Source organism: Macaca nemestrina, chromosome 2, assembly GCF_043159975.1.
Source record: "Macaca nemestrina isolate mMacNem1 chromosome 2, mMacNem.hap1, whole genome shotgun sequence".
NCBI lineage: Eukaryota > Metazoa > Chordata > Mammalia > Primates > Cercopithecidae > Macaca > Macaca nemestrina.
In genome coordinates, this window is record NC_092126.1 from 62,574,660 (window position 1) to 62,600,612 (window position 25,953).

The 25,953-nt window shown below is 39.2% G+C and overlaps 1 protein-coding gene across 14 annotated transcripts in view; it reads left to right on the forward strand.

Annotated features, from left to right (window-relative positions):
- Positions 1 to 25,953, forward strand: part of LOC105488541 (schwannomin interacting protein 1) — an 804,156-nt gene that overhangs the window by 764,224 nt on the left and 13,979 nt on the right. For 13 of the 14 annotated variants that reach the window (XM_011752721.2, XM_071091172.1, XM_011752722.2 and 10 more), the window contains one exon: positions 8,428 to 8,546. In XM_011752721.2, coding sequence (XP_011751023.2) covers positions 8,428 to 8,546 — 119 coding nt within the window. Of the gene's footprint in view, positions 1 to 8,427; positions 8,551 to 25,953 lie in introns of all 14 variants that reach the window. The other variant, XM_071091177.1, reaches the window with a different exon arrangement.

Below are 25,953 nucleotides of genomic sequence, written 5' to 3' on the forward strand. Positions count from 1 at the left end.
AGGTTGAGGACACCAGCTTCCTGGCTGCTGATTAAGGCTTGGCTGTTTCATAACCATGCAGTAAGTGTTTGGGACTGTTGTGTTCCTGACAGTGATACTGAATGACTGTGATGGGTTTCCAGGCTTCTAAAATGGCACCTGTTAAAAATAGGTTTGCCAGATAACACTGTCTTGGGCTAAAAAGTATTCTCTGGTAGGCAATCGTGAGAAGTAGAATGAGCTCAGGTTCATTCCCAGCAGTTTGTGTTTTGGATATGGTGCTCGCAGGGGAGGAAAATCATTCAGTTTTCCACCGTATCCCTTGAGGAGTTAATGTTGAAACACCTTCTCTACAGTAGCCATCTTTGTAGACTGCACCTTAGACTCCTTTACTTTCAGCAAGGTTCCCATTCTAAGTGGCTACTGAACTTTACCGTAGGTGTTGGTTAAATACCTTTGCTTACCTTCACAATCAAAATATTCAAGTGCTATGGACTCTTGTGCAGTGGCACTTCTATCTGCCTGCTTCTGCGTATGTCGCTTCCCTATAGCATAAGAAGGAATGCAGTCAACACTAGGCAAAACCATCCTCACAGTTAGACTAATTGTAAATAAATATCTGCATTCTCTGGACTGGCATCCCAGTTCTTTTGATGTCAGCCAATACTCAAGTAAAATAGGTGTCAGAAGACGCAGGGCCCCAGAGTCCTTCCCCTTGTGTCCCCATCCTGGGCTTTAGATATCCGAGGCCAGCTCTCTCATGGGTACAGGTCCTGAGCAGTTTACGCCCAAAAGCCTTAACGTTGCCCAGCAGCCCAGGCTATCACTTATTTAAGGAAATGTGTTCAGGCAGGTTGGTACGAGGATGCAAAGATAAGAAATTTCAACACCTTTTCAGGAAACCTGTATTTGGCAGCTCATCTTGACCTTTCTGGATGTTTAGTGTAAGTGACTGAAATGGAAAATGTCAGAAACACACAATGAAAAGAAAGTGTCCTGACTTACTATCCATTCAGTGATGCAATTGAAAGATACTATTTTTTAACTTATATTTCCACTACCAATTAAAAAGCACTACCCAGGGGATAAAATAAGATTCAAGAATTTAAAATAACCTGCATGGTGCAAGCATTTATGCACTTGACATTCAATAGCATACAATTTCTTTTCTTGTGGAATGCTGTTTTTATATTCTGGTCTAGTGACAAATTCATGATTTGTCTCAGTGAGAAAATAATTAGAAAGTACTGTCAGTGTATTTTGGTTTTCTTTTGGCCTTTTCGTTTCAAAGAAAATTAATAACATTTACATAACAAACAAGTTCTATACTTCTGGTTCATAATGTTTAAGAGCTTCAGACTCCTCACACTGTAATGCTGCCTATAAATGTTAGAATAAAGCTGTCTTTCAAGCTGGGGAAAGAAAGAAGAGTGACTACCACTTTCCTAAAGGAAGAGAGAGCCTCAGAATCCCAGTTACATTCCCTGGCGGATGCTCCTAATGGTGATGATGCCAGATATCACTAGGCAATAGATTGCACTGAAGCAAGGGGATCATTAATTGCTTCAAAACAAGCATCCTGGTAAGGCCTTGGCAGAGGCCAGGCTGCTACAAATGAAATCCACCTGGCTCCAGAGTCTGGCCATGCCACATGGAACAGATGTATGCTCAATTACAGAAGAACCAACCCTGTGTTTCATCTAGCTACTTGATCTGCTCAATTTGTTTAAAGCTGTGGTTCTCAAAGTGCCTATGCTAGCATCATCAGCAGCATCTGGGAACTTGTTAGAAATGCACATTCTCACCTCCACCCCAGACTTTCTTGAAAAAGAAAAATAGACTGTGTATTTACAAGCCCTCCAGGTAATCCTCTTGCACAGTCAATCAAGTTTGAGAACTATTGGCTTAAAGAAATGTGTGACAGAGAGGGTGTGTGTGTGTGTGTGTGTGTGTGTGTGTGTGTGTGTCTGTGCATGCGCACATGCATGCTCCTCCCTGGTCTCCACTTGGCCGACCAGTGTCCCAGCAACCCCTGGCATCCTGAGTTCCTTTCTGGGCCACGGGGGACCAGTGTATTCATCAGCTTCTGGGATGATGCAGCCCATAATCCTTAGGAAGTTTTTTGTCAATGGCAAAAAACTTTTTACCTTTTTACCATTGGTGGCAAGTATTTACTTCGTTGCTTTAACAAGCATTTCCTGAGGCCTGCAGGTAACACCAGTGTAGAAGACAGAGAAAGAGCAGTCAAGGCCTGTGAGGCCTCTTAACCTTAGAGAAGATCTGCAAAACCTCTAACCTTTTGCAATTCCTGGGGCTTATTAGAAACGCAGAGTCTCCGGCCCTGTCTCTGATTTAGAACATGCATCTTAGCAAGATCTTGAGGTGACTCATAAGTACCCTGAAGCCTGAGAAGCATTGCACCAGGTAACAACTTAGCAGTGTGAAAAAGAGGATGCTAGACGTGGTATCTGTAGGGGTTATTAGTGAATTAGTACTGAGACAATGAGCATTATAAAACAAGTACATCCAATAATTTTTAAAAGTCTATTTCAGTTCCCGTGGCAAAGAGTGAAAAGTAAGAAACAAATGCATCTGGGAGGACAGGAAGCTCAATGCGGGGAAGAGCAGAAAGACAGAAAATTGGGGGAAACACTTCTTTCTCCCACTCCTCCTTCCCACAACTGAATCTTGTCCAGGCCTACAACTGTTCCTGCTCCAAATCTTACATCTGCTTTTATTCCCACCTCTGTGCCTTTCTCATCTACTGGATCCCCTGATTCCCTAGGCCAGGTTTCCTTAAATCCATTCGTCCTCAGGGGAGTTTGAGGAGCCCTTTCCTCTTGGTCTGACAGGCCCTTTCCGCCTCTGTGGGTTTTATCATCTGTGCAGGACTCAGAAGGAAGCAGCTGCTTGTTGTGTCCTAAGCACCAGATGGCTTTAGGTTCAGGTTTAGGCTGTTATTTCCTGAAGTGTGTTCCTGAGAGCCCTAGAGCCCACCCCCCCCCCCACCCCCGCCGATTTTCCCACAAAAAATACAGTTTGTCAATTAAATAGATTTTGAAAATGCAGAAAACACCCAATTTTCCACTTGTAAATTTACGTGCAGATTAGCATGCTGAAGGCTTCTTGCTTCAGAGACACCACAATGCTGCTAGTAAGGTGGGCTGGGCCAGAGGCAGGAAGGCAGAACCTGGGGAGGGGATGCAGGAATGATCTTGGTGTGTAAGGGATGGGGCCATGCCATATGCCGAAAAAAAAGTATGGAAAGGTCCTGGGGACATATTAGATTTGAAGAGAGATGATACCTACCCATGCGGAACATTTTGCTTTTTATTTCATTACTGAATGCCCCTCTTTGTTCTTGTCCAGATTGGGGAATTGCAGTAGAACAGAGCACATCAGGAAAGGCTGAGCGTTGGTGTTCAGAGTCTACAAGTGCTCAGTGATCTGTGTTCTAAGATCATGGTGGCTTGCATGGCGTCATTGAAAGTCATTGTGAGCCTTATCTGCTCAGGCACAGCGGGTGGCAGTAGGGAATTTAGCGACAGATGAGGACAAAATCTTCCTGGGGCTGAATAGCGGTGAGTTTCTAATCATATTTTTGCTTTCATCTGGGGCTTGAATAGCTTTTCTGCCTGATAGTGATGAGCCCTATTCCTCAGTTGCCCTTTGCTTTTGCTAGCAATACCAATTTTAGATGTTGTACTTTTGTTTTATGAGGGTATTTCCCAAGGCTGTTTTAGGAGTGGACAAGGCTCTGCTTGTCATAAGTGCAACCTGACGGTGTTTTGAGTCAGCCTCTTCCTTTTCCTGTACCCTTGGCTGTTTCTCACCCTGGAGCGTCTTGGGCTTGGCTGGATTGAGGGGGCTGGTGGAAGACGTATTTGCCTTGCAGGTATAATTCCTCAGAGAATAAACCGTCTTTGAAACCACACACACATATATTTTACACGTGTGGGCAACTGAAAGAAAATTAGGTTCTCATTGTTACATTTTAACATTGAGCAGTGATGGTAAGGAGAGTGGTCCTGATGAGAAGATATTTGTATTGTGGATATCTGTGGTTATGATTTAGCCTGTGGTATGTATGCTTTGCCAGTGTTTTCTCTTTTTGTGAGAAAACGTCACATCCATCTCAGGGAAGAAGTAGACCCATAACTCTCTGTGCCACATTTTATCCCCTACATGGTACCTACCATTATTATTAGTCTGAACACCTTACTCTTTCACGTGGAAAAGTGATGTGAAAAAGCAGAAAGATCTGGGATTAGAAAGCATGGACTTGGATCCTACTGCTCCTGCCTAACAGTATGGTAACCCTTCATCTCCTGCAGTTTCCTCATATTCAAAGCAGAAATTGGAGTATGAACCATAATGCTACCATCTATCACAGATTTACATTACCACAGGTCGGGTACAGCTGCTAAGTAATTTACCTAAGTTTTCTCATTTAATCTTCCAGCATCTAGTGAGATCCTTTGCCTCTGGACTGGGAAGAGTTTTCCAAGCACAAAAGCCACTGACAGCATGACAGAGGAAGCAAGCTATTGACTTAACTACATAACATTTACGGTTGAAACTCAAAAGGACAAATACTCTACTATAAAATGTTTAAAATTCTCAGACCTTAGTAGAAAAATAAGCAAAGCTAGGAATAAGTAATTCAGAGAAAAGAAAGTACAGTCACTAAAACATTTAAATATTTACTCTAACTAGTAATCAAAGAAATTAAAATATAAAAACATTACTTTTTGCCTATCAAATTTTTTAAAACCTTTTTTTTTTAAGTGAAAATTTCAGTGTTAGCCAGGATGTAGTGAAAGCTGCACCCTCTTACATTGCTGGCGGGCATGTGGATTGGAACAGCTTTTTTTGAGAGCAATGTGACAAAATGTGTCAAGAGCCTCAACAAATGTTCACACTCAGCTGATCTGCTAATTCCACTTCCAGGAACTAATCCTGAGGAAATAATCAGACATGTGGGCAGGCATTTATGTAAAGAGGCTAATTTCTGGCCGGGCACAGTGGCTCACGCTTGTAATCCCAGCACTTTGGGAGGCTGAGGCAGGCGGATCATCAGGTCAAGAGACTGAGACCATCCTGGCCGACATGGTGAAACTCCGTCTCTACTAAAAATACAAAAATTAGCTGAGCATAGTGACGCGAGCCTGTAGTCCCAGCTGCTTGGGAGGCTAAGGCAAGAGAATTGCTTGAACCTGGGAGGTGAAGGTTGCAGTGAGCCAAAATGGCGCCACTGCACTCCAGCCTGGCGACAGAGCGAGACTGCATCTCACCAAAAAAAAAAAAAGAGGCGGCCGGGCGCGGTGGCTCAAGCCTGTAATCCCAGCACTTTGGGAGGCCGAGACGGGCGGATCACGAGGTCAGGAGATCGAGACCATCCTGGCTAACATGGTGAAACCCCGTCTCTACTAAAAATACAAAAAACTAGCCGGGCGAGGTGGCGGGCGCCTGTAGTCCCAGCTACTCCGGAGGCTGAGGCAGGAGAATGGCGTGAACCCGGGAGGCGGAGCTTGCAGTGAGCTGAGACCCGGCCACTGCACTCCAGCCTGGGCGACAGAGCGAGACTCCGTCTCAAAAAAAAAAAAAAAAAAAAAAAAAAAAAAAAAAAAAAAAAAAAAAAAAGAGGCTAACTTCCATGTTATTTTTAATTTAACACAACCCAAATGGCTAACCATAGAGGGTAACTCCATAGGATGGAATGATATGCAACCATTAAAGATTGTATTTTTATTCCTTTCTGGCTTTTCTGGAGGAAAAATTTTTTAAAGATTTTAAAATTATGTTTTTAAAGAATTTGAAGTGATACAAGGGCAATTCTGAAAATATAATAAACAATATGATCTCAACTTTATAAAAAGGAAAATAATACACACACATGATAAAAACTAGGAGGAAATATACTAAAATGTTAGCAATCATCTCTCTCTAAGTGGTGGGATTATGGGTGATGTTTATATTCTTTATGCTTTTCTTGATTTGTTCAGTGGTATCCAGAGACAGAAAGAGAAGGAGAGAGGGGGAAAGAGTGTATTATACAACAGTCCTCTTTAAACTGTTAATGAAGTATTCAGGTGTAAAGAACTGCAATTAATGTAAATGGAAATATTTGTAAGGCCTCTCCCAATATCTGTAGCTCTAGTTTATCAAGAAAGATAGACAAGGAATCAAGGGTATCTTCACACATTCATACCCTGGGATAAGTGTTTTCTTTAAAGCCTGTTTTAGACCCTAGGCTAATGTCAGGCCAGCGTGTGTTGAACATTAATCCTTGACATTCATGTTGCTATCTACTGATTTTATATTTGGATATTCAGCTATACTCAACAGTCTTCTGCCTGTTGAAGACTTTGGTGAGAATCTCTTTTGTCTGTGATATGGATTGAGAAATAGGTTCACTGACTGTACAAAATCTGCCTGGCAGATACGGGGATTTGAAATGAACTTGTTTTAAATAAAGGTGTCAAGTGATGTGATTCTGTTTTGGCTGGACCATCCCAAGTGCCAGCCTTGCATATTCGGAAAGGTGGTTTGCCCTAATTAAGGTTCCAAGCAGTACAGTTGCAAGTGGTTTGTGAAATAAAAGGCATTCTTGCTTCCCTCTATAACCTTATGGTTGCTTTCTTAAGGCTCGGTTTTATGCTAGCCCAGCAAAAAATAAGAACTATGAAAGCAGTCTTTCACATCTGTAAAAAAAAAAAAAAATCTGTATAAAAGTAGTCTTTCACTTTATGACTGTACTACACACACACACACACACACACACACACACACACACACACATATGCTAGCTCCTAGTATGATGCAGTTTCATTGATATACGCTAAAATGGGGTGCTATATATATAGACAGAGATAATCGCTAAGTGTGTACAGTTGAAAGAATGCTTATGGTGTCCAAGGATTAAAAAGTGTGAGAGAAAAGGAGAGTAGAGATGAGGTTTCTTCGAACTAGTTCTCAAACCTGTTGAAATTAAATATCTGGCACTAGAGCCTGAGGCATTCTAATGCAGCCTGTAGAAGCTGGATCTTCGGAACCACTGTCTTAGCTGTACTTTGCTGTCATGTATTTTATTCTGTGCTGTCTAGTACAATATCCACCAACCATCTGTGATGGTTGAGCTCTTGAAATGAGGTAGTGTGCCTGAGGAGCTGAATTTTTAATATTAATTAATTAATTCTTAAGTTGAAATGCAAATAGCCACATGAGACTAATAACTACCATATTAGACAGAGCAGCCTTAACCTATTGTATACTGTCCTTCACTTGGGAATGAAGTTATTTTCAGTGCGCCCTTCCAACAGGCTGTGCCTTTTGTCATTGTGACACAGTGATGCTCCAGAACCTCCTTCTGGGAGAATGAAGGCATCACCAAGCCTTTAGTAGCCACACCCAGTCACATGACCTGCATTTTGTAATATAATTTGCTCAGTGTGGTCTTCAAGCCCTCGCTCAGTGCATGAAATGTTACTTCTCAAAGCCTTTGTCATCTCACAAAACTAAAATTTCATCCTCAGCCCAGGATTTTTGACTCATGTTGTTTGTTTTTTTGTAGTAGTTTCATTTTTAACCAAGGAAATCATTTTTAATCTTCTCCCCTGTTGTTTAAAGGGTTTAAAAGTTCAGCATGGTGAGTTTTTATGGGGCATTTAATGAGAAGCCAAGCATTGTAAACATATCCAAAGGATCACAGTAGTGTAGTTTACCAAATCCTTTTCCTATGCACACTGACCTGACCTCCCTTCAAAATATGAAACAGATGGGCCCAGTTAGAATTCTCCAGCTATTCCAGACATTATTGTCAAGGTTTCTCACATTCTAAAACCTGGTGAGATGAGGCTTGCCCTTGAATGGAACCAAGAGTCCCTGACAAGACTGTAAGCTGCATGGAGGCAGGTACTATGTCTGTCTTGTCCTGGGTTCTCTTCTGGCCTTATTGTGGCATCTGCCAGATCCCAGAGGCTGCATGTTGGTGAAGTGAATTACTGTTCTTGCCATAGAGAAAATGGGCTGGCTAAAGGGACATGTAAAGCAGAGAGAAGACAAGATCAGGGAAAGGGCACATTTGGGATCGAAGTGATTTGATTCAGGAGAAAGTACTTGCCCTCCACAACTTTACCTATACCTAGCAGGTAAGAAGAAGAAAGATTGTAGTGACAAATAATGTAGTTCTATCCTGGTGAAAATCATTGAGTACCATAATGGTGATTACTTAGACTAGAGATTAGAATGAGCTCTGAAGAATTGAAATTCAAGCCAGAGAGACTGGTAAAATTTCAGCTTTTAATAATTCAAATGCTCTTGTGCTGCAGCCTATTTATTTGTTTTTCATCTAATGTTACAGTTCTAAGAAACTTAACAAGTTAGACTGCCTGTGGTTGTGCTATATCTGCCCACTTATCAGCATTTTTTGTTTTCTTGAAATTTTAGGCACAGAAAAATGAGAGAGAGTCTATCAGACAGAAGTTGGCACTTGGAAGCTTCTTTGATGATGGCCCAGGAATTTATACCAGCTGTAGCAAAAGTGGGAAGCCAAGCCTTTCTTCCCGGTGAGTGTTCTTTTGAGTTGAATTTCTGATATGTACACAGTGGATTTTGTCACTTGATTATTCTAATAAAAAATGGCTTTTAAATCTTCCGTAGTTTTTTTTTTTCCCCCTCGCATAATGGGTTTTAGACCCTTCCCCACTTGTTTGTTCGTTTCTTTGTTGTTATTATTGTTGTTACTGGCTCATTGCCCAGCTACTTGAGGTCAGATTTTTATATTCCATTTTTTTTCTAGACACAATACTGATGTTGTACACTGATAGAGGAATCAAGCCACACTCCTAAGCAAGCTGACTTATGATTAGAGACATGTGGCAGACTACCAAATTTCCCATTAAGCAGTCACAGATCACCCAGAATCACCCCCCTGACACATTTGATTGCAATAAATACTCGTAACTGAGAAATGCAATTCCCGCTTTGATCATTCAATGTTTATTACAGTTCTTAACCTGTCCTCCAGGTGGTTTTTCTTTATCTTAATTTATTTCAGGATATCATTACTCTTTATCATAATTTATTTCAGGATATTATTGGTCATTTGCATAGCTTCTAATTCCAAGTAAGACATATTTAAATTATGATTTTATCCAAAAAACAGTGCTATAGGCCAGAGTTTCTCAAACTTTAATGTGCTTATGAATCATCTGGGGATTTTGTTAAAATGAAGACTCTGATTCAGTAGATCTAGGTGAGGCTCAAGATCCTCCATTTCTGTGAAGCCTCAGCTGTGATATTCATGCTGCCATTCCATAGGTTACTTTGATTAGTGAAAGTACAGACAGTCTGCAAAGTTAGGCATTACAAATACGGGTATTCCAAGTGATGAAAGCACGTAGAACGTTTTTACTAAGATATAGTAACTGATGACCTATCGGCATTCTCATGGTCTCCACCTCACTCCTCAAATGTCTGTTTCCTCTCAGTCTTCCTTTGGGCTAAAAGCAAATATACTCTGTTAAAATACTCAGTTATTTTACCATCATCAGCTAGGCACTGGAAACAAATTATAGTATTTATGCATCCATTTAACCAACATATTTCTTCCATGTCTTCGTGTGAGGCCTGGAACTAGGCATTTTTAAAATATCTATCTGTATTCCATATGGCTTTCAGTAAGGCTTGTACTACTGTCTTATCCTGAGAGATTCTAAATCAGCAACAATCAGAAAGCAGACACATACTCACATATACACCTATTTGTGAGGCACTGCAGGCAGATCAGTACATCAAGACAAGAACGCCAGTTTCACCAGGCAGTGTTCCAGCATCTCTTCCTCAGCTGGGTGCCAGTTCTGTCTCAGAACATTCCCTTGTATTCCTACACATCCCTCCAGAACTGGATGGTCAGCCCTCCCCTTTCCCTTGGGAGCACCTCTTTCCCCTCCCAGTTAGATGTGGCAGAAGACGCTTTGGCCTAGGAACCTGGAGGTCTGAGGATTAGTCCTAGTACATTTCTAATTTTGAGACTTTAACAATTTACTTAGTTTTACCATGTCTCATTTTCTTCATTTTTGTGAAATGAGAGCATTGGACCATATCATCTTAATAGATCTCTGCCGCTGCACTCTGATATTTCCCAGAGTGCCAAAATTTCTTCTTTTAGAAGCCCAATCTGTCTGTTCAACAATATCATATCCCTGTTACAAATGAGAGGTTTTGGTTTTGAAAATCAATGATATACACACACACACACACACACACACACACACACACATATATACCTATGTACATATATATAACCCATATACATGTATATGTACATAGGTATATATGGATGTATACATATATATATGTGTTTCCGTGTGTGTGTATATATGTATACTCCAGGTATATTTATATTATCCTTGTCCCACTCTCCAGAAGTAATAACTTTTTACTTCTTAACTGTTTCTTCTGGTATTTACCTACATATCTCTAAATAAAATGCTTATCTTCTTAGTTTTTATTTTAACCATCAGACTATCTACTATTAAAAAAACAGTGATTTAGCTTTTTTTATAGCCCTCCCAAAGACTCTCATCTCTTCTATTCTTCCTTTAGAGTAATTTCATAATTTAGAGTCAAATAGCTATTTAATGTTTACATTATTAAGATTATGCATTATTCATCGCTTCTCAGCCTTTTAGCTAAGATCAAGTGTAGATTATGCATTATTCTCACTGAACCATGTAGTAAACTATGGTTACTTGAGAAATTTTATTTTTTTTTGTCCTGAAATTAGAATTGCCTGCTTTTTCCCCATGTACTGCATTTGTATTCCAGTGTGTGAATATACCACAATTTATTTGGCCACTCTCCTGATAATGGGCACTGGATTGTTTCAAAAGTTTTGCTCTTGTGAACAATGCTACTTACAAACATTCTTGTACATGTCTTCTGCTGTACGTATGCAAGCGTTTCTCTTTGGGGCATACCTAGGGGTGGAATTACTAGGAAAATACATGAATGTTTACACTTAGAATATAATGTCAAACTGTTTTCCAACATGGTTGCAACAAGTTATACTCCTGCCATCAATGTTTCAGAGATCCTGTGGGTCCATAACGTTGCTAACATTTGATATTGCCAATTTCTTTTAAGTTTTTGTGAATTGAATAGGTATAAAATTATTTTTATTGCATATATTAGCCATATTTGTTTTCTCTTCTGTGAAGTATCTGTTTGGGTCCTATGCCAAATTGCTGTTGGATTCCTTATGCTTCTCTCATCGACTTATCGCAGTTCTTCAGTCATGATACTAATGCTTAATACATTGTATGTATTGCATATATCATCTCCCAAGTTGTAACTTGTTTTTCACTTTTTTAATATGTGTTTTATGACCATAAGTTATTAATTTTATGGGTTAATTTTATACTGAATTTTATCAAACTTTAATGGCTTTCTGGATCTTGTGTAAAAAATTTTCTTCTCCCCCAAGATCCAATAGACATTCATTAGACTTCCTACCAAGAGTTGAAAGTGTTGAGTTTTTAAAAGTCTGCAATCAATCAAAAATTGATTTCTTAATATGGGATGAAGAAGTCAAATTTGATCGTTTTCCTTATAGATGACCATTTCTTTATCATATTTATTGAACAATCACTCTTTTACTCACTGATCTTATAGACTACTCCCATGGATACTGCATATTAATGGAAATATATTCTATTTCATTATTGTTTCTATCTCAGCAGCAAAATATAGTCTTAATTACAATAGCTTCAAAATAAGTCCTGATATCTGGACAGGAAAGTTCTTTTTGTTATTCTTTTTCTTCAGAAGTATGCTGCCCGTTATGGCTTTTTTTATTCCTCTACATAAACTTTAAATAATATAATCAAGTTTAATAAAATACTCTCTTGGAATTTTGAATGTAATTGCGTTGATTCTATAGACCAATTTAGGAAGCATTACATTTTCACATTGTCTTTCTATCCATGAATATGGTCTGTCTTTCCATTTATTTAGATCTTATTAGGTATTTCTTAATAAGGTTTTATAATTTCCCATTTAGACATATTACACATCCCTTGTTATATTTATTTCTAGATACTTGCTATTCTGATATCTTAAATTCTCTTCAGTAATGCTTTCTCATTTGCTGCTGGTGAACAGAAATGCAATGAACTTTGTATACTAGTGTTATATCCAGCCACTTTGTTATTGCTTCTATTACTTCTCCACTCTCCTATTATTTCTAATAAAGTTGTCTGTAGATTCCCTGAGATTTTTGAACAATGATATCATCTACAAATAATGGCAGCTTTATTTATTCATTTCCAATTCTCATGCTCCTGGTTTCTTTCTTTGTCTTATTGGATTAGGTAGGTACCCTAACACAGTGAGAATTAGAAATAGTAGTAGTTGGAATCCTTAGGTAATTTCTCATATTAAATGAAATGTTTCTACTGTTTTCCCATTTCAGATTATGTTAATTTTATGTTTTCTTTAATGATTCTCTTTATGAGATGATATTCCTTCCAGTTATAACTTACAAAGAATTTTTATCATGAATGGGTATTTAACTTTATCACATGCTTTTTCTTCATCTGTTGAGGTGAAGAAAAAGTACAATTTCATTCTGTTAAGCTATTGTATGAATTAACGAATTACATTTATAGATTTTCAAAATATTAAACTGTGCTAGCATACCCAGTCTAAACCTAAACTGGTTAGGGAGTATTATATTTTTTCAGATACTAATATTATAAATAAAATCTGAGTAAATAAATTATAAATAAAATTAGTATTTTATTTATAACATTTTGTTTAGTATTGTTAGGTTTATATTCATGATTGACATGGATGTATTGTATTCTTTTCTTCTGATATTTTTGTTTGGTTTTAGTATCAGGGTCCTGCTGGCTTAAAAACGGATTGGAAACTATTCTCTTTCATATTGTCTAAGAAAAGTTTACATAATATTTTTATGATCTGTTTCTATAAAGTTTGGTAGGACTCATTTCTCTCTGGGCCTGGTGTTTACTTTGTGTATTTGCTTTAACAACAGCTTCCATTTCTTAAGTGGTTATAATATTATACATACTTTTTATTTCCTCAGATCAGTCTGATGAGTTGTATTTTTCTAGGAATATGTCCATTTTGTTTGTTTTCAAAATTGTTGGCATATTTTCTCATTTCACTAAAAATATTGATTTTAATTAAATTGTTTAAAATGTTTTCTTCTGATCTGTTGTCCATCATGACTTTCTGAGTTTATTTTTTGTTTGTTTTGCTTTCTGCCCACCAATAACTAAGTATAAGACACTAAAAGCTGTTTATAAACTGTGGTTGGTGCTAGTTGGCATCCGTCATCTGCTTAGAGAGCTCTTCCCTGACCACCCTGTTAAAAGTAAACACTCTCATACCCATCACTTTGTCCTGTCTTATCCTGCTTATCTTCTTATCCTGATTTGTTGGTATGTGTGGGGGGTGGGAGAGAAGGGGGGTGCTTATTACTACCTGACATTGTAGTGTGTATACTTTGTTCTGTCTTTCTCTAGCTCTAAAATATAAGCTCTAAGAGAGCAGGTCTTCATCTCTATTTTGTTCACCACTGTAACTAATGCCTAAAATAGTGTCTAATACATAATCACTAAATATTTATTGAACAAATGAATGGTGAACTTCACTATAGAATGGCTGAATAAGGACACAGTTCTTTCATTGGGATGCATCTAATTAAGAGTATCTGGGGGTCTTTTCTCTTGGGCTATGAATTGTGACTGAGAAACCCTCCAACCTCATCTTCAGTCATTTTAAACCTGGCTGCCAATGTTTTAAGACTCTAGCAGGGGAAAGATGGGAACCGTAGCATGTAAAATTTTACTTAATTTCCTTGATTTCAGTAAAGCACCTGTTTGCCACCTCAGCTGTGCCTGAGCGTGCTCCAGTCTCAACCTCTTAAGACAGTAAGTTTTCTGATTCTGCCAGGCCACAGGTGGTCAGGGCAGATAGCAGGGCAAGAGGGTCCTTTCAGGTGTTAAATCAGTCTTCCTTTGTGTTCAGTCCTACTTCACTCCCCTACTTTCAGCTGTATCTGAGCATTCCCAGGATTCTGCAGTGGAAATGCATGTGCTTCCTCTACCAGCCTCCCGTGTGGGCACATGGTAGATTGAGGTAGTTACATCAAATACTCCCCACCCATCTGCATATTATCTTCTAAAATTTCGTCAAAATCTCTTGTGTGCTGTTGTTTCTGTTTCCTTTTTCTTTGTCCATGTAGATTTATACCTTCTTTTTTTCTTTAATATTATTTTGGTAGGATTTCAGAAGTGAGAGTAGATACTTGTGCTCAATATGCCATAGTTAACTAGAAGGTTTTCACTATTTTTAATAGCAGAAATATGTTGAATAAAACCCTGTGTGGAAACCCAGTTTGGCAGTCCTCCTTGTGTTCAGGAGGACTGAAGGAGAGAGACTGGAATACCTCTGCCCAGAAAATGTGTCCCCCATCCTAATTGCCCCTTTCCATGCCTCCCGTTTGGCACCTCTCTCCATCCTTCCCCTACAAGCCCCTGGAGCCTACTTGAAACTCTTCTGGCAGAGCAGAATTTGAAAATCACTGAGTCATCTGCCCCCTGCAGAGACAGGGCTATCTAAACACAAATGTATTTCACAGTAGCTCATAACAAGCTACATTTGTTGACTCACCATAAGGAAGATTATTTATATCCCGTTTTTTCTGATACTTTCATCTTCGTGTTCTGGGATGAGATCATCCTCTGAGAACATGATGAGTGTTTCGGATCTCTCTCAGAATGATGGTTAATAATGAGACTAAATGTTTCTAAGAAGTATCACTTTCTCCCTGTAAATTTAAAGTTTGCAAAGACTGACTGTCATCCTCCTCATAAGTAATAATGTAGGAGAAAAGCCTTTAGAATGTTCAGTTGCAATTGTGTAACCCATACTCCCTATCCCTGTTAGAATTTGTTTCTACTGCATCACTATCCCTGAAATTCTTCATTGAACTGGAAATACCTTACCTCTTACTTACAAAAATACTTGAGGGATGTCAGAACATTGAGTTCACCAGTATGGTACTCCAAAATGTACCAGAGCACATAACAGTATTTGAAAAAACATTAGGTAACTTACAGAAAACCTATCATTTTTTATGCCCTCCTCCAAGGATTACCTCTAGTATTCTAAAATATTACGCAATTTCAATGGTGAAATAAGATTTTAAGTGGATCTTTCGAGGAGTAATAAGATTAAAACCAGGTAAACCTGATACCAATCTACTACTCTGAAGAGCTCAATGCCCAATTTTACATGAGGCCGGAGATTTAAAATTAATTGACCAAGCAGTGGATTCCTAAATGGCAAGCTTACTTTTTAAGGCAGGGCCTACTGAGGTGAGTGGGATCTTTGGCAAACTAATGGAGTTCTGTTTATGTTTCTTTAAAGGCTGTATATTTGCCTGTAAAAACTAACTTCATGAACAGAATGTGAGAAATTATTAAGTAACATGAGGGTCTGGGAAGACTGGAGTTTCAACTGTTCCTGTGAGCATGAGTTCCTCTTAGTTGTCTGTTGGGTTTTAGCCCCACTGGATTTTTCTAGATGTTGCTATCTCCTAAAGCACATCTTAAGAGTGACAAGCTGTTAAATGAAAGCTAGGCTTACAATAATCCCATAAAGACATTTCATGCCTAATACTGCAGCAAAATAATATTTGATGTTGCTTCATAACTCAACTAATTAAATTTGGCTTATACTGAAATGTGACAAGTAGAGGGAGTGTCATTTTTTTCTTCAAAATTTGCTAATCCACACAGTATCAGCCCTTTACAAACTGAAACTGTACAACCTTTGTCATTTTTTCTATTTAAAAGTGTTTCTGTAAAAAAATTTTTTAAAGCTTAAAATGAAATGAGAAAAATGAATTATCTATTTTTGAAATAAGGTTTCTAAGAAATATTAGGGTTAGTCATATTCTTGAAGAAACATTTTGTCTATTATTACTAGCATAATACTTTCCTATAAAAAATGTTTTCATTGGCCAAACTAATGATCAGTTAGCATTATGTTTCAGATGATGAGCTTATGTAGCTTAGTGTAATTAAAGGAATAGAAACAGGCTTAGCTGCTGTGGGAACACAAGATAGAGTAGTCTTTATTGGTAGATATCTAGGAAATCTTTTATTTTTTAAACATTACAAACTGACCTAACATTGTGAAGGAAGCTTTCTCTGCCTTCTCCTTTTACCTTTTCTCACAGTAACCATGAAATAAATTTGATTCTCACCTCTCTTCTTACCTTACCCCAAGAGAGATCTTATTTACATACATATAAATATAAATAGTCTTTTTCATAAAGTGTACAATGGGATGATGTAACCTAAAATACGCTATACCATTTTCTCCAAATGCTGAATATTATGAAAGACAGAAATTCCCCAGAGAACTTTTGAGCAGCTGCTTTGAATAATGATTACTGTTTACTTAACTCAACCATTCCAACATCACCCAGTCAAAACTCATTTCTTTCTTGGCCTTATAGGTTTATTGGTAAATGGCTGAGACAAGGCCAATAATGGACACCTGCCATCTCCTTTTGTATTTGGGCTGGAGGGCAAGGAGTGGGGGGCACCCTAATCAGGGAGCTGTTATCAACTGGACCAATAACAGTGAATCCAGAGAGACTTCAAAGACATAGGATTCACAGGGACTTTAAAAGTGAGGAATTGGGAATCCGTATATACGACGTGCCACAGAATCACAGGTCGAACCAGCATCATTTTGCCAAGAAAGTCAATCATCCTTTTGTCTCTAACAGTAATAACTTTTGTATGATTTTCTGGAAGAAGTAAGCAGAATGGTTGTATCTGCTCAGCGTTAGCGAGGAAAGAGGTTGTCTAGTTCCAACTCAGTGAAATTGCCTGTCTGTGGCATCTTTCTTGAAATAATAGATGCATACTCTAGCAACCTATTTATAACATGCAACATATCTTTTACATTTCATATTAATCTCATACATATACTAAAGATTTGCTTTAAAAACCCTTCATATAAGTATTTCCAAGGTGTGTGTCTTTGCAAATGGTAGCTTATGACCTCTTTTTTTACACTCTTTGAAAAGCCACTGGGTAATCTAAAAAAAAAAAAAACAAAAAACAAAAAACTATCTTTTTTTATGTACTCCTCCAAGGATTACTTCCAGTATTCTAAAATATTACACAATTTCAAAAGTGAAACAAGATTTGAAGTGGATCTTTTGAGGAGTAATAAGATTAAAATGGCAAAACAAATTTAATTATGTAAGCAATTCTTCTCCTTCACAAACCTAAAAGAAAAGCAAATTGGTATTTGTGAAATTTTCTTTGTCTAATAAATAGCCTCACTTTACAATAACGCCAATGACCCTGGTTTAATTAGGTGCAATTAATTTTGTGCAAGCTGAATTTGACATCTTGCTAGAGGCACAACCAGCTGTACCCTGTCTTATGAATTTTTTTTTATCACCAATGAGAATTCAATTGCCTGAGCTATTGCAAAAGAGGGGGAGGCAGGAAGAAAAAGGCCACAGGGCTGCATTTTATATTTAAAAATGGCTCTAGTGGACAGCTGAATGTTTAATTAAAAGAGCTTCAAGGAATTATTTTTCATTGGTGCATCATCTTTGACAAGCTATGATGACTTTATTACTCTAGTTTGCATTCTCTTTGGACAGTGGTCCCACACATGTGTCTAGACACACACAGTTCACGTGACAAGGCTCCATTGAGAGTGCACAAAGCTGCTAGAAAACATTCTTACTGACTGCAGGTGAGCCATGGCATCTAAGGTTTAACGCCATCCTTTTATTCAATCCTGTTGTAAAATTTTCTGTCCTGCTTGGATTGTTCTCATTCAGATTATTGTACACATTAAAAACCCATGGAAGGCCAGGCACAGTGGCATGTGCCTGTAGTAACAGCTACTCAGGACACTGAGATGGGAGGATCCCTTGAGTCCAGGAGCTTGAGGATAGTTTAGGCAACACAGCGAGACCCTGTCTCTTAAAAAAACAAAACAAACAAACCATGGAAGAGATTTCTGATGAGAACAGAAACCATTAGTGCAATCAACAGATTACAAGGAAGAAAACAAGATCCAATGGCTATAATTTGTGAAATGCTTTCTAAGTAGACAGAATATTTATGTATGGCGTTAGAAAATCAGTGTCATTGAAAACACTATAAAAAGCTTAGATCCTGCCATATTTGTCCCCCATTCTTCCAGTCTCCCTGTTTCTCTCACCAGAGACAATCACTGTTCCAGGATTTGTATTTGTTCTTCCACCATCGATCATGAGGTGGTGTATCCACATGCTCTGTTACTCACCATGCTTTTTCACTCATCAACATGTTTCAACACTGCCTGCCTGTTCACTAGGCAGGCAGTGCAGTGTGGTGGGTACAAGCAGGGTGTTGGGAACTAGAGGGTCTGACTTGAAATCTTGACTCTGACACTTACTAGCACTTACTAATGACTTCATTTGTGGCTCAGTTTCCTCATCTGTAAAATGGGGTAATAATTGTGCCTACTTCATGGGGTTACTGTGAGGAAGACCAGTAAAGCACTCAGAAGAGTGCCTGGACGAGAGTCAGTGCTGCATTAGTAGGTGCTGCTACAATATTTCATTATCCTTTTTATTTACTCTTAGACACCATTGATTGAAAGACAAATAGTTATTTTATGTACCAGTAAAAACGAAAAGCCACTGCCATTCAAACGGTGACACATGCCTTCTTAACACTTATAATTTTTATTTTAGTTATTGAAAGAGTCGTTTTAGACTTTTTTGGATATACGCTTTTATCATATGTCTCTTGTGCACACAAAAGAAGAAAAAAAGGTGAAACACGTTGGCAAATGTAGTTCTAAAACTTTTTCACATTTACAGTCCAACTCTCCACTTAACCACTTTACCTGAGAGCTGTCATGTCTCAGCTTTTGGGCCATCGGGAGATGGAGTACATCACCTTCCAAGCCATTGTACCCCCATCTGCAAGGTTTGATGCTGGAGCTTTGTTGTTCTTATCAGAAGGCATGAGTGGACAACCAGTGCCCACCTCTTCCTTGGGGATTATTACCTGGTTTGTGGGCTGATAGGGTTAAGTACTGCAATCATGCCACCACCTACCTGAGGTACAGCAGCTGAGATACATCCCTATCTTAGGCCGGGTGTGGTGGCTCTTGCCTGAAATCCCAGCCCTTTGGGAGGCCGAGGCAGGTGGATCACCTGAGGTCAGGAGTTCAAGATCAGCACAGTCAACATGATGAAACCCCCATCTCTACTAAAAATACAAAAATTAGCCAGGTGTGGTGGCGGGCGCCTGTAATGCCAGCTGCTCAGGAGGCTGAGGCAGGAGAATCGTTTGAACCCTGGAGGCGGAGGCTGCGGTGAGCCGAGATCATGCCATTGCACTCCAGCCTGGGTGACAAGAGCGAAACTCCGTCTCAAAAAATAAAAAATAAATAAAGACTGCAAAAGGTAAATAACCACGCTTCATAGAATCAATGCAGTCTTATCGATCCACTGCGTTCTTTTTCACAACTGCTTAGAATTCAAACAGTCACAAACTAAATCATGAAAGCCAATGTTTTTGAGATGAAGCTTACCATGGAACCAAGCCTAAATAGTGTCCCCAAAATGTTTCTAAACATGAACATAAAAAGTGGTAAAGCAGTGCTTTAGTGGTCAAAAGAATAAAAGAATTGGCAATTGAGATTTTCACCTACTTCAGGAATATGCCTCAAAAACACACACAGGCACTGACTTTCCGCTGTCATATTTTTACCCAGTCTGCATGAACATTTTCAAAGGTCTGGAAGGGGAAAAGTATTTCTTCTCTAACCTTCATTGCCTCAACAGCCGAAACTCATCAGCAGGTGGGGTAGATAGATATTTAAACTCTGTCTGGGCTGAGCAGAATAAATAGGCAGCCTGGCTTTAAAAATACAGTTAAATTTATATCAATTACGTTAGAGTCTATAATTTACTGCAGATCCAAGGAGGAGAATGAAATCGAGACTGAATTGAGGAGGAATGTCAACAGTTGAATCACAGTCCATCCACAGAAATGTTCACTTATAAGAAAATGTTTCTTGCTGCCTACGGATCTCCCACGACCCCTAGCACTCTGCCAAAAACAAAAACCCGGCCTGACTCATGTGTGAGTCAGTCCCTGCATAGACGTGGCTGAGTCAGACACACAGCCATCCTCTTCCAGCTATCAAACACTGATCTACTCACCTTTTCTCCAACACACAAATGCTAATCATCAACTCAGTCATGTTCTTTCCTTTTCTTTTTTAAATTCCTGCCAAGGCTGAGCGCAGTGGCTCATGCCTGTAATCCCAGCACTTTGGGAGGCCAAGGCAGGTCGATCACGTGAGGTCAGGAGTTTGGGACCAGCCTGGCCAACATGCTGAAACCCTGTCTCTACTAAAAATACAAAAGCCGGGTGTGGTGGCGGGTGCTTGTAGTCCGAGCTACTCGGGAGGCTGAGGCAGGAGGATCACTTGAACCCAGGAGGCAGAGGTTGCAGTGAGCCAAGATTGTACCACTGCACTCCAGCCTGGGCAACAGAGTGAGACTCTGTCTCAAAAAAATAAAAAGAAAAATAAATAAATCCCTGCCAAATGCCCATATGTAGCACCTCAGAGGTGCTCAAAAGAGGAAAATCCAATGCCAACTGAATCTCTTTCACTAACAACAACAACAAAAAAGTATATTTCCTGACATTTTTTTCTATGCATATATCTGCATATTTTTGTTTGTAAAATTGAAATTATAGCATAGGTACTGTTTTTAGCCTACTTTCTTTTACTTCATAGTTGGAAACTTTCATCCAATCTAATAATATTGGACTATTCTTATTCATAAGATTCATCTAATATAATAATATTGGACTAATCTTATTCATAAGGTTAGTATTTCTACTAGCTGCAGAATAGCCCATCATATATTTCACCATAATATACTTTATCAATCTTTATTGTTAGGCATTTAAGTTGTTGCCAGCTTTTTGTTTTGGTTTTGGTTTGGTTTTGCTTTCTTTCTTTTTTTTTAATCTTTCTTCTCTTTTTTCCTACCATTAATGAATTTGTTTCATCCTTTTTAAAGTGCTCTGACATTTCAAGACAGACTTTCCTGAAGTATCAGTGTTGTGATAGTGTGTAATTTAACCTCTCTGAGCCGTTGTTTTCTCATATGTGAAACAGGGTTCACAGTGCTACTTCATGTGTATCTGAGGGTTACACGTAAAATAGCAAAATGCCTGGCACATAGTAGATGCTCAAAAATAGTAACTTTTAATTTCAGAATACAGATTACTTGGAAATTACTTGGCCTTATTTAAGATGGAAGTAGATAACATTTGGTGCCTATGAGAGGTGGCAGTTTTATTCCTAGCATCAGAAGAGGCCTTGTTCTGGTCTTTCATTCATGCTAGACAACATTTCAGTAGAAAATGCATTTTCCCAACATTAAGATTCTGTAATTCCAAATTTAATTACATGAGAATGGTCATTAGTGAAGGAAATGGACACTGTAGAATTAGATGTAGAATTAGAACCAACAGCCGTCTGAGGAATGCAAGTATTTATAGCTCTCTGGAGATTCAGGTTAGGATACAGGGGCAATATTTCTCCAAAGAAAAGCTGGTAAGTGGTAATTTCCCTTTTCTATTAGTTGCCTAAGTCAGTGAGGAGATTCTGTGGCCATGTTGTGCCACAGAATGGCTGGTGTGCTTGCCAGCTATCATGTGAACATGTACAGATGGGAAGGGTCCAGAACTAGTGTTAGAAGAGCAAGTGGAAAAAAAGAGAGTTATGCATAAGATTAGGAGGAGAAAACCCAGAGAGGGCCATTCACACTCCAGCTACCTTTGGAGCTGCCTTCATGAACTTCTGCTGAGGAAGCCAAACGCCTGAGTCCTGTAAGATGGGGATCAGGACAGGATATAAAGAGACATACTGTCCTCCCCAGTCCTCTCTTTGGCATATAGTTAGAAACTACCCATTACTCCTCTGGGCACATAACTACCAGAGGGTCAGCTTTTCTCTCTCTCTCCTGTATTCATTCCACTCAACCTCAGTTCCCCAAGACCTCCTTCCTTCTGTAGTTCTCTGCTTTTTCAGTCTTCTGGTTAACACCTTGTTAATGTCCAGGTAGCAAAAGTATTTTCCCATGTATAAGACAGGGAGATTCCACTAAGTGTTTCTTGAGGTCCCTGTTTCACATATGAGAAAACATACGCTCTGTGTATTTCACATTTCTATCTATACATTGTAACTTAATGATCCAAGCGCTTGTTATCTGTTAGAAGACCTAGTTTTTATTTGCATCCGTTTAATGTAGGGGCCACGAACCATAAAATGCCCTCAGGAGCCGAAAAGATACATAAGTGAGTGAAGTAGCACAGGGGCTATAAAAAGCAATAGAGAATACTGGGGACTGCAGTAAACTAGAACGTGCCCTGACTGACAGGGACACCAGCCTATTGGTGCCTTGAAATTTACAGAACTATTATGGCCTGATCATCAAATGAATGAATGCATGCATGCATGCATGCATGAACATGTAACTCTTTTTTCTCTGCATTATATAGTTATAAAAATCATTTATAGTCATTTTGTGTGTGTGATGATTTTTGTTGGACCAGCAATATTTGCTAAAATATAGCATTGTATTTTCGTAACAAATATTGTGAGGCAGAAATTTTGCCTTTCTTTCTTTTTTGTGTTTTTGAGTAGTAATAGGCATTTCTGTAACTCAAGGTAAATATCAACATAGAACAGTCAGTAGGGAAAAGAAGGGAAAGGGGCAGAGTTTGCAGGACAGGAAGACTATTTCACAATTTACAAGGAGTAGCAGTACGTCATTTTAACCTAACTGAACACATTTTATAGAGACACCATCACACGTGCAGTATGTCTAAAGCTTACCCAAACCTCAATTGTTCTCACATTCTTTCTTCATGACAGATTCTCGGAAAAATGAAATGTGTTTATAGCTACTTGAGTAGTTGCAATCCATATTTTATGTTTCATCACTTTTGAAATTCTCATGAAACAGAAAAAGATATCCTATAAAACTATGGGCAATTTTTCATTATATATAAAATCTTGAAATCATACATCAAAGATCCTTCAAAATAAATGGAAATAATATATTTTAATGACCCAGCCACAAACTAGTTGGGGATACTGAGTAATGAATGGCATAGCAGGACCAAAGGCTCTCAAGCCACACTGGTTGTAGGCAGATAATGAGCAATGCGTGTTTGAAATCCCTGGCCTATGGGGCGTTCCCTTTCACTCTGTTTCCTAAGGAAAACCATACAATTGCCTTGAAATTATAAGCAAGTATAGGAGGCATATTTCCTTTAAAATTATATTGCCAGATACGGAAAGGATCTAATAAATTCAAACCTGAGGCTAAGTGTAGTATAAGGGAAAGGCCACCGGATTCTGAAATCAGAAGTCCAGCCTGTAGCCTTTTGCTTTGTGAACCTGTACCAGTTACCTATTGCCACAATGATGATGCATAATTTTTTTAAAAAGCCACCCATATCAGTAGCATACAATGATCAACCTTTATTTTTCCTTAGGATCCTATAGGTCAGCTGGGTGGTTCTGATCTGACCTGAGCTTGGACAGGCTTACTCAATCATCTCCGGTCAGCTACACGTTGGCAAGGTGTATTTACTGCTCTTGGCTGGGCTCTCACACGTGTCTAGGGCTTCAGTTGAGACAACTGCCGGTTGAGCTCTGTGCTACAAAGTGGGCTCTGTGCTACAAAGTTACACTGCCAGCAGGCTAGCCTGGACCTGTTCTGAGGGTGGTGGCAGGGCTCCCTGAGGGGGAAACTGGAACTTCCTCTGCATTCTACTGGCAAAGATGAGTTCCAAGGCCAGCCCAGGGCTAGGGAAGTAGACTCCACTTCTCAATGGGAGAAGCTGCAGAGTCACATTACAGAGGAGATGGGTATAAGGAGAGGAAGAATTGAGACCATTTTTATAAAGAGGTTGTCACAGGTCTGGGGTAAGTCATTTGACTTCTCTGAGTAAGTATATCTTGCCTGTAATCCACAGCCCCAGGAGAGAATGTAAGTGAACATACTTTAAAATTCAGTGCAACAGTTCAAAGTGAAGTGAACCAAGGTGCTGTGGACAGGGGGATAAAAATCTTACTAATGAATCTTGAACATTTATACATAGATACTAGTGGTCTAAGCAGGTGCTGGGAGATTCCCCTTCCTAAAATCAGAAAAAAAGCAAGTAGTTCCAGGCTTCAGAGCTGGTCTCAGACCAGCCCAATCCCAGTCACTACAACCCAAAGCCAAGAACAAAGTCCCGATTCACAATGACCACTGCTCCTCTAGAAGTCACCAGCAAACTTCAGGGCCACGGCATTGTTTCTCTTAGGGAATAAACTGCTCTTGTCCCTGTATTTTGAAATAAAAGTTACCTTTATACAATATCATATTACCACTTGGCTGAGTTTTCGAGATATTCTCTTCGTAGTTAAAAACTTTTCATCTCTGCCATCCTCTCAATTCCTGTGCATATTTTAATAGTATCCCTGGTAACAGTAGTTGGAAGTCAGCACCAGTGTTTTCTAAATATCAGCCTTCCTCACTGTAAATGCCAAGCAGATGAGGTTGCTGTGCAGCCTCCCGACCAAGTGCCCTCCTGCTCCTGGCCAGTAGGCACTGTCACACAGAGGCCACTCCTGCTCACACTGAGATGTCCAGAAGACATACTTAGTCTTTAGCTCTTCATGTTTCTGGGCATTCTCCATCGAGGACACCCTCTTTCCAGACCCCTGGTGCTCCCTGTCAGTAGCTCTGGGCAGCAGCGTTGGTTTTGATTGTTTTGTGGTATGTAAGGGAGAAGAGCTTTCTGGGATAACCAGGACAGACCTTTCAGAAATGAAATCGACAGGCAAGGCCGACTTCCAGCAGTCTTTGCACAGTGCTCTGGTAAATGCCACTTGAAACATCAAGTAACCTTGAATTGGATACCTTGAAATTATATCTCTAATTAACAAGATGAGGATGGTGTTTTGTTTTCACCTCAGACTGTGCTTGAGAAATCTAGGTAAATTAGGCCCCCTGCAGCCTGAATTTTGCAAGACTGGTTGTGAGGGCAGCCAGATGCACTGCAGTGTGAGGGACAGAGGCCCGGGGAACTTCGGTTTTCAGATGTGAGCCTCAAGAACAGCCACGTCTCCCAGGGTGGACAGGGTCCTGGAACAGGGGTTATCTGTTCTTCCACCCTGGGCACAGAGGCCTTCAGCAGCACCAGGTGGCCCCACTCATCCATTCAGGCTGCTTGGGAGCTGTGGTTGAGTTTCACTGAGAGCTGACTTCTTCTTAAAACCCGCTTAAAAGCTAAAGGCAAACAAATCCTTCTTGAAACCTGAGCTCGTTTTAAGATGTCTTTACTAAAATCCCCTCTGAACCATTAGCTGTTATGTCATATAATTTCCTTTTCCTGAGAGTAACATTCTTGGTGATTACCACTGTAAGGAATTATGTCTCACCCTATAAGAAGCTCTCTTCAGTTTCCCATGGGGATAATGTGGTACTAAGGCGATTTTCTGAATTTCTACCTGCGGCATTTTTTTTTATTTTACACAGACTACTAAATCTCCCCCAACTTTTTTTTTTTTTCTTTCCTGAGTTAGACTGTACGGGATGTTTTAGTCTGGATTAATCCTTCAAAAAGAAGTCAGCATAGCAGCAGCACAACAGAACTTATGATCAAACTTCTTGTGAGTGAAAATATATATCTCTGGACATTGTAAACTTTATTTTGCTTTGTATTTTGTATTGTGGGTTATTTTATATGTTTATAATCTGTGTATCCAGTAGCGAGACCCTTCTTCTCAAGACTTTATTCAATAAATAGAAAATGCTACGTA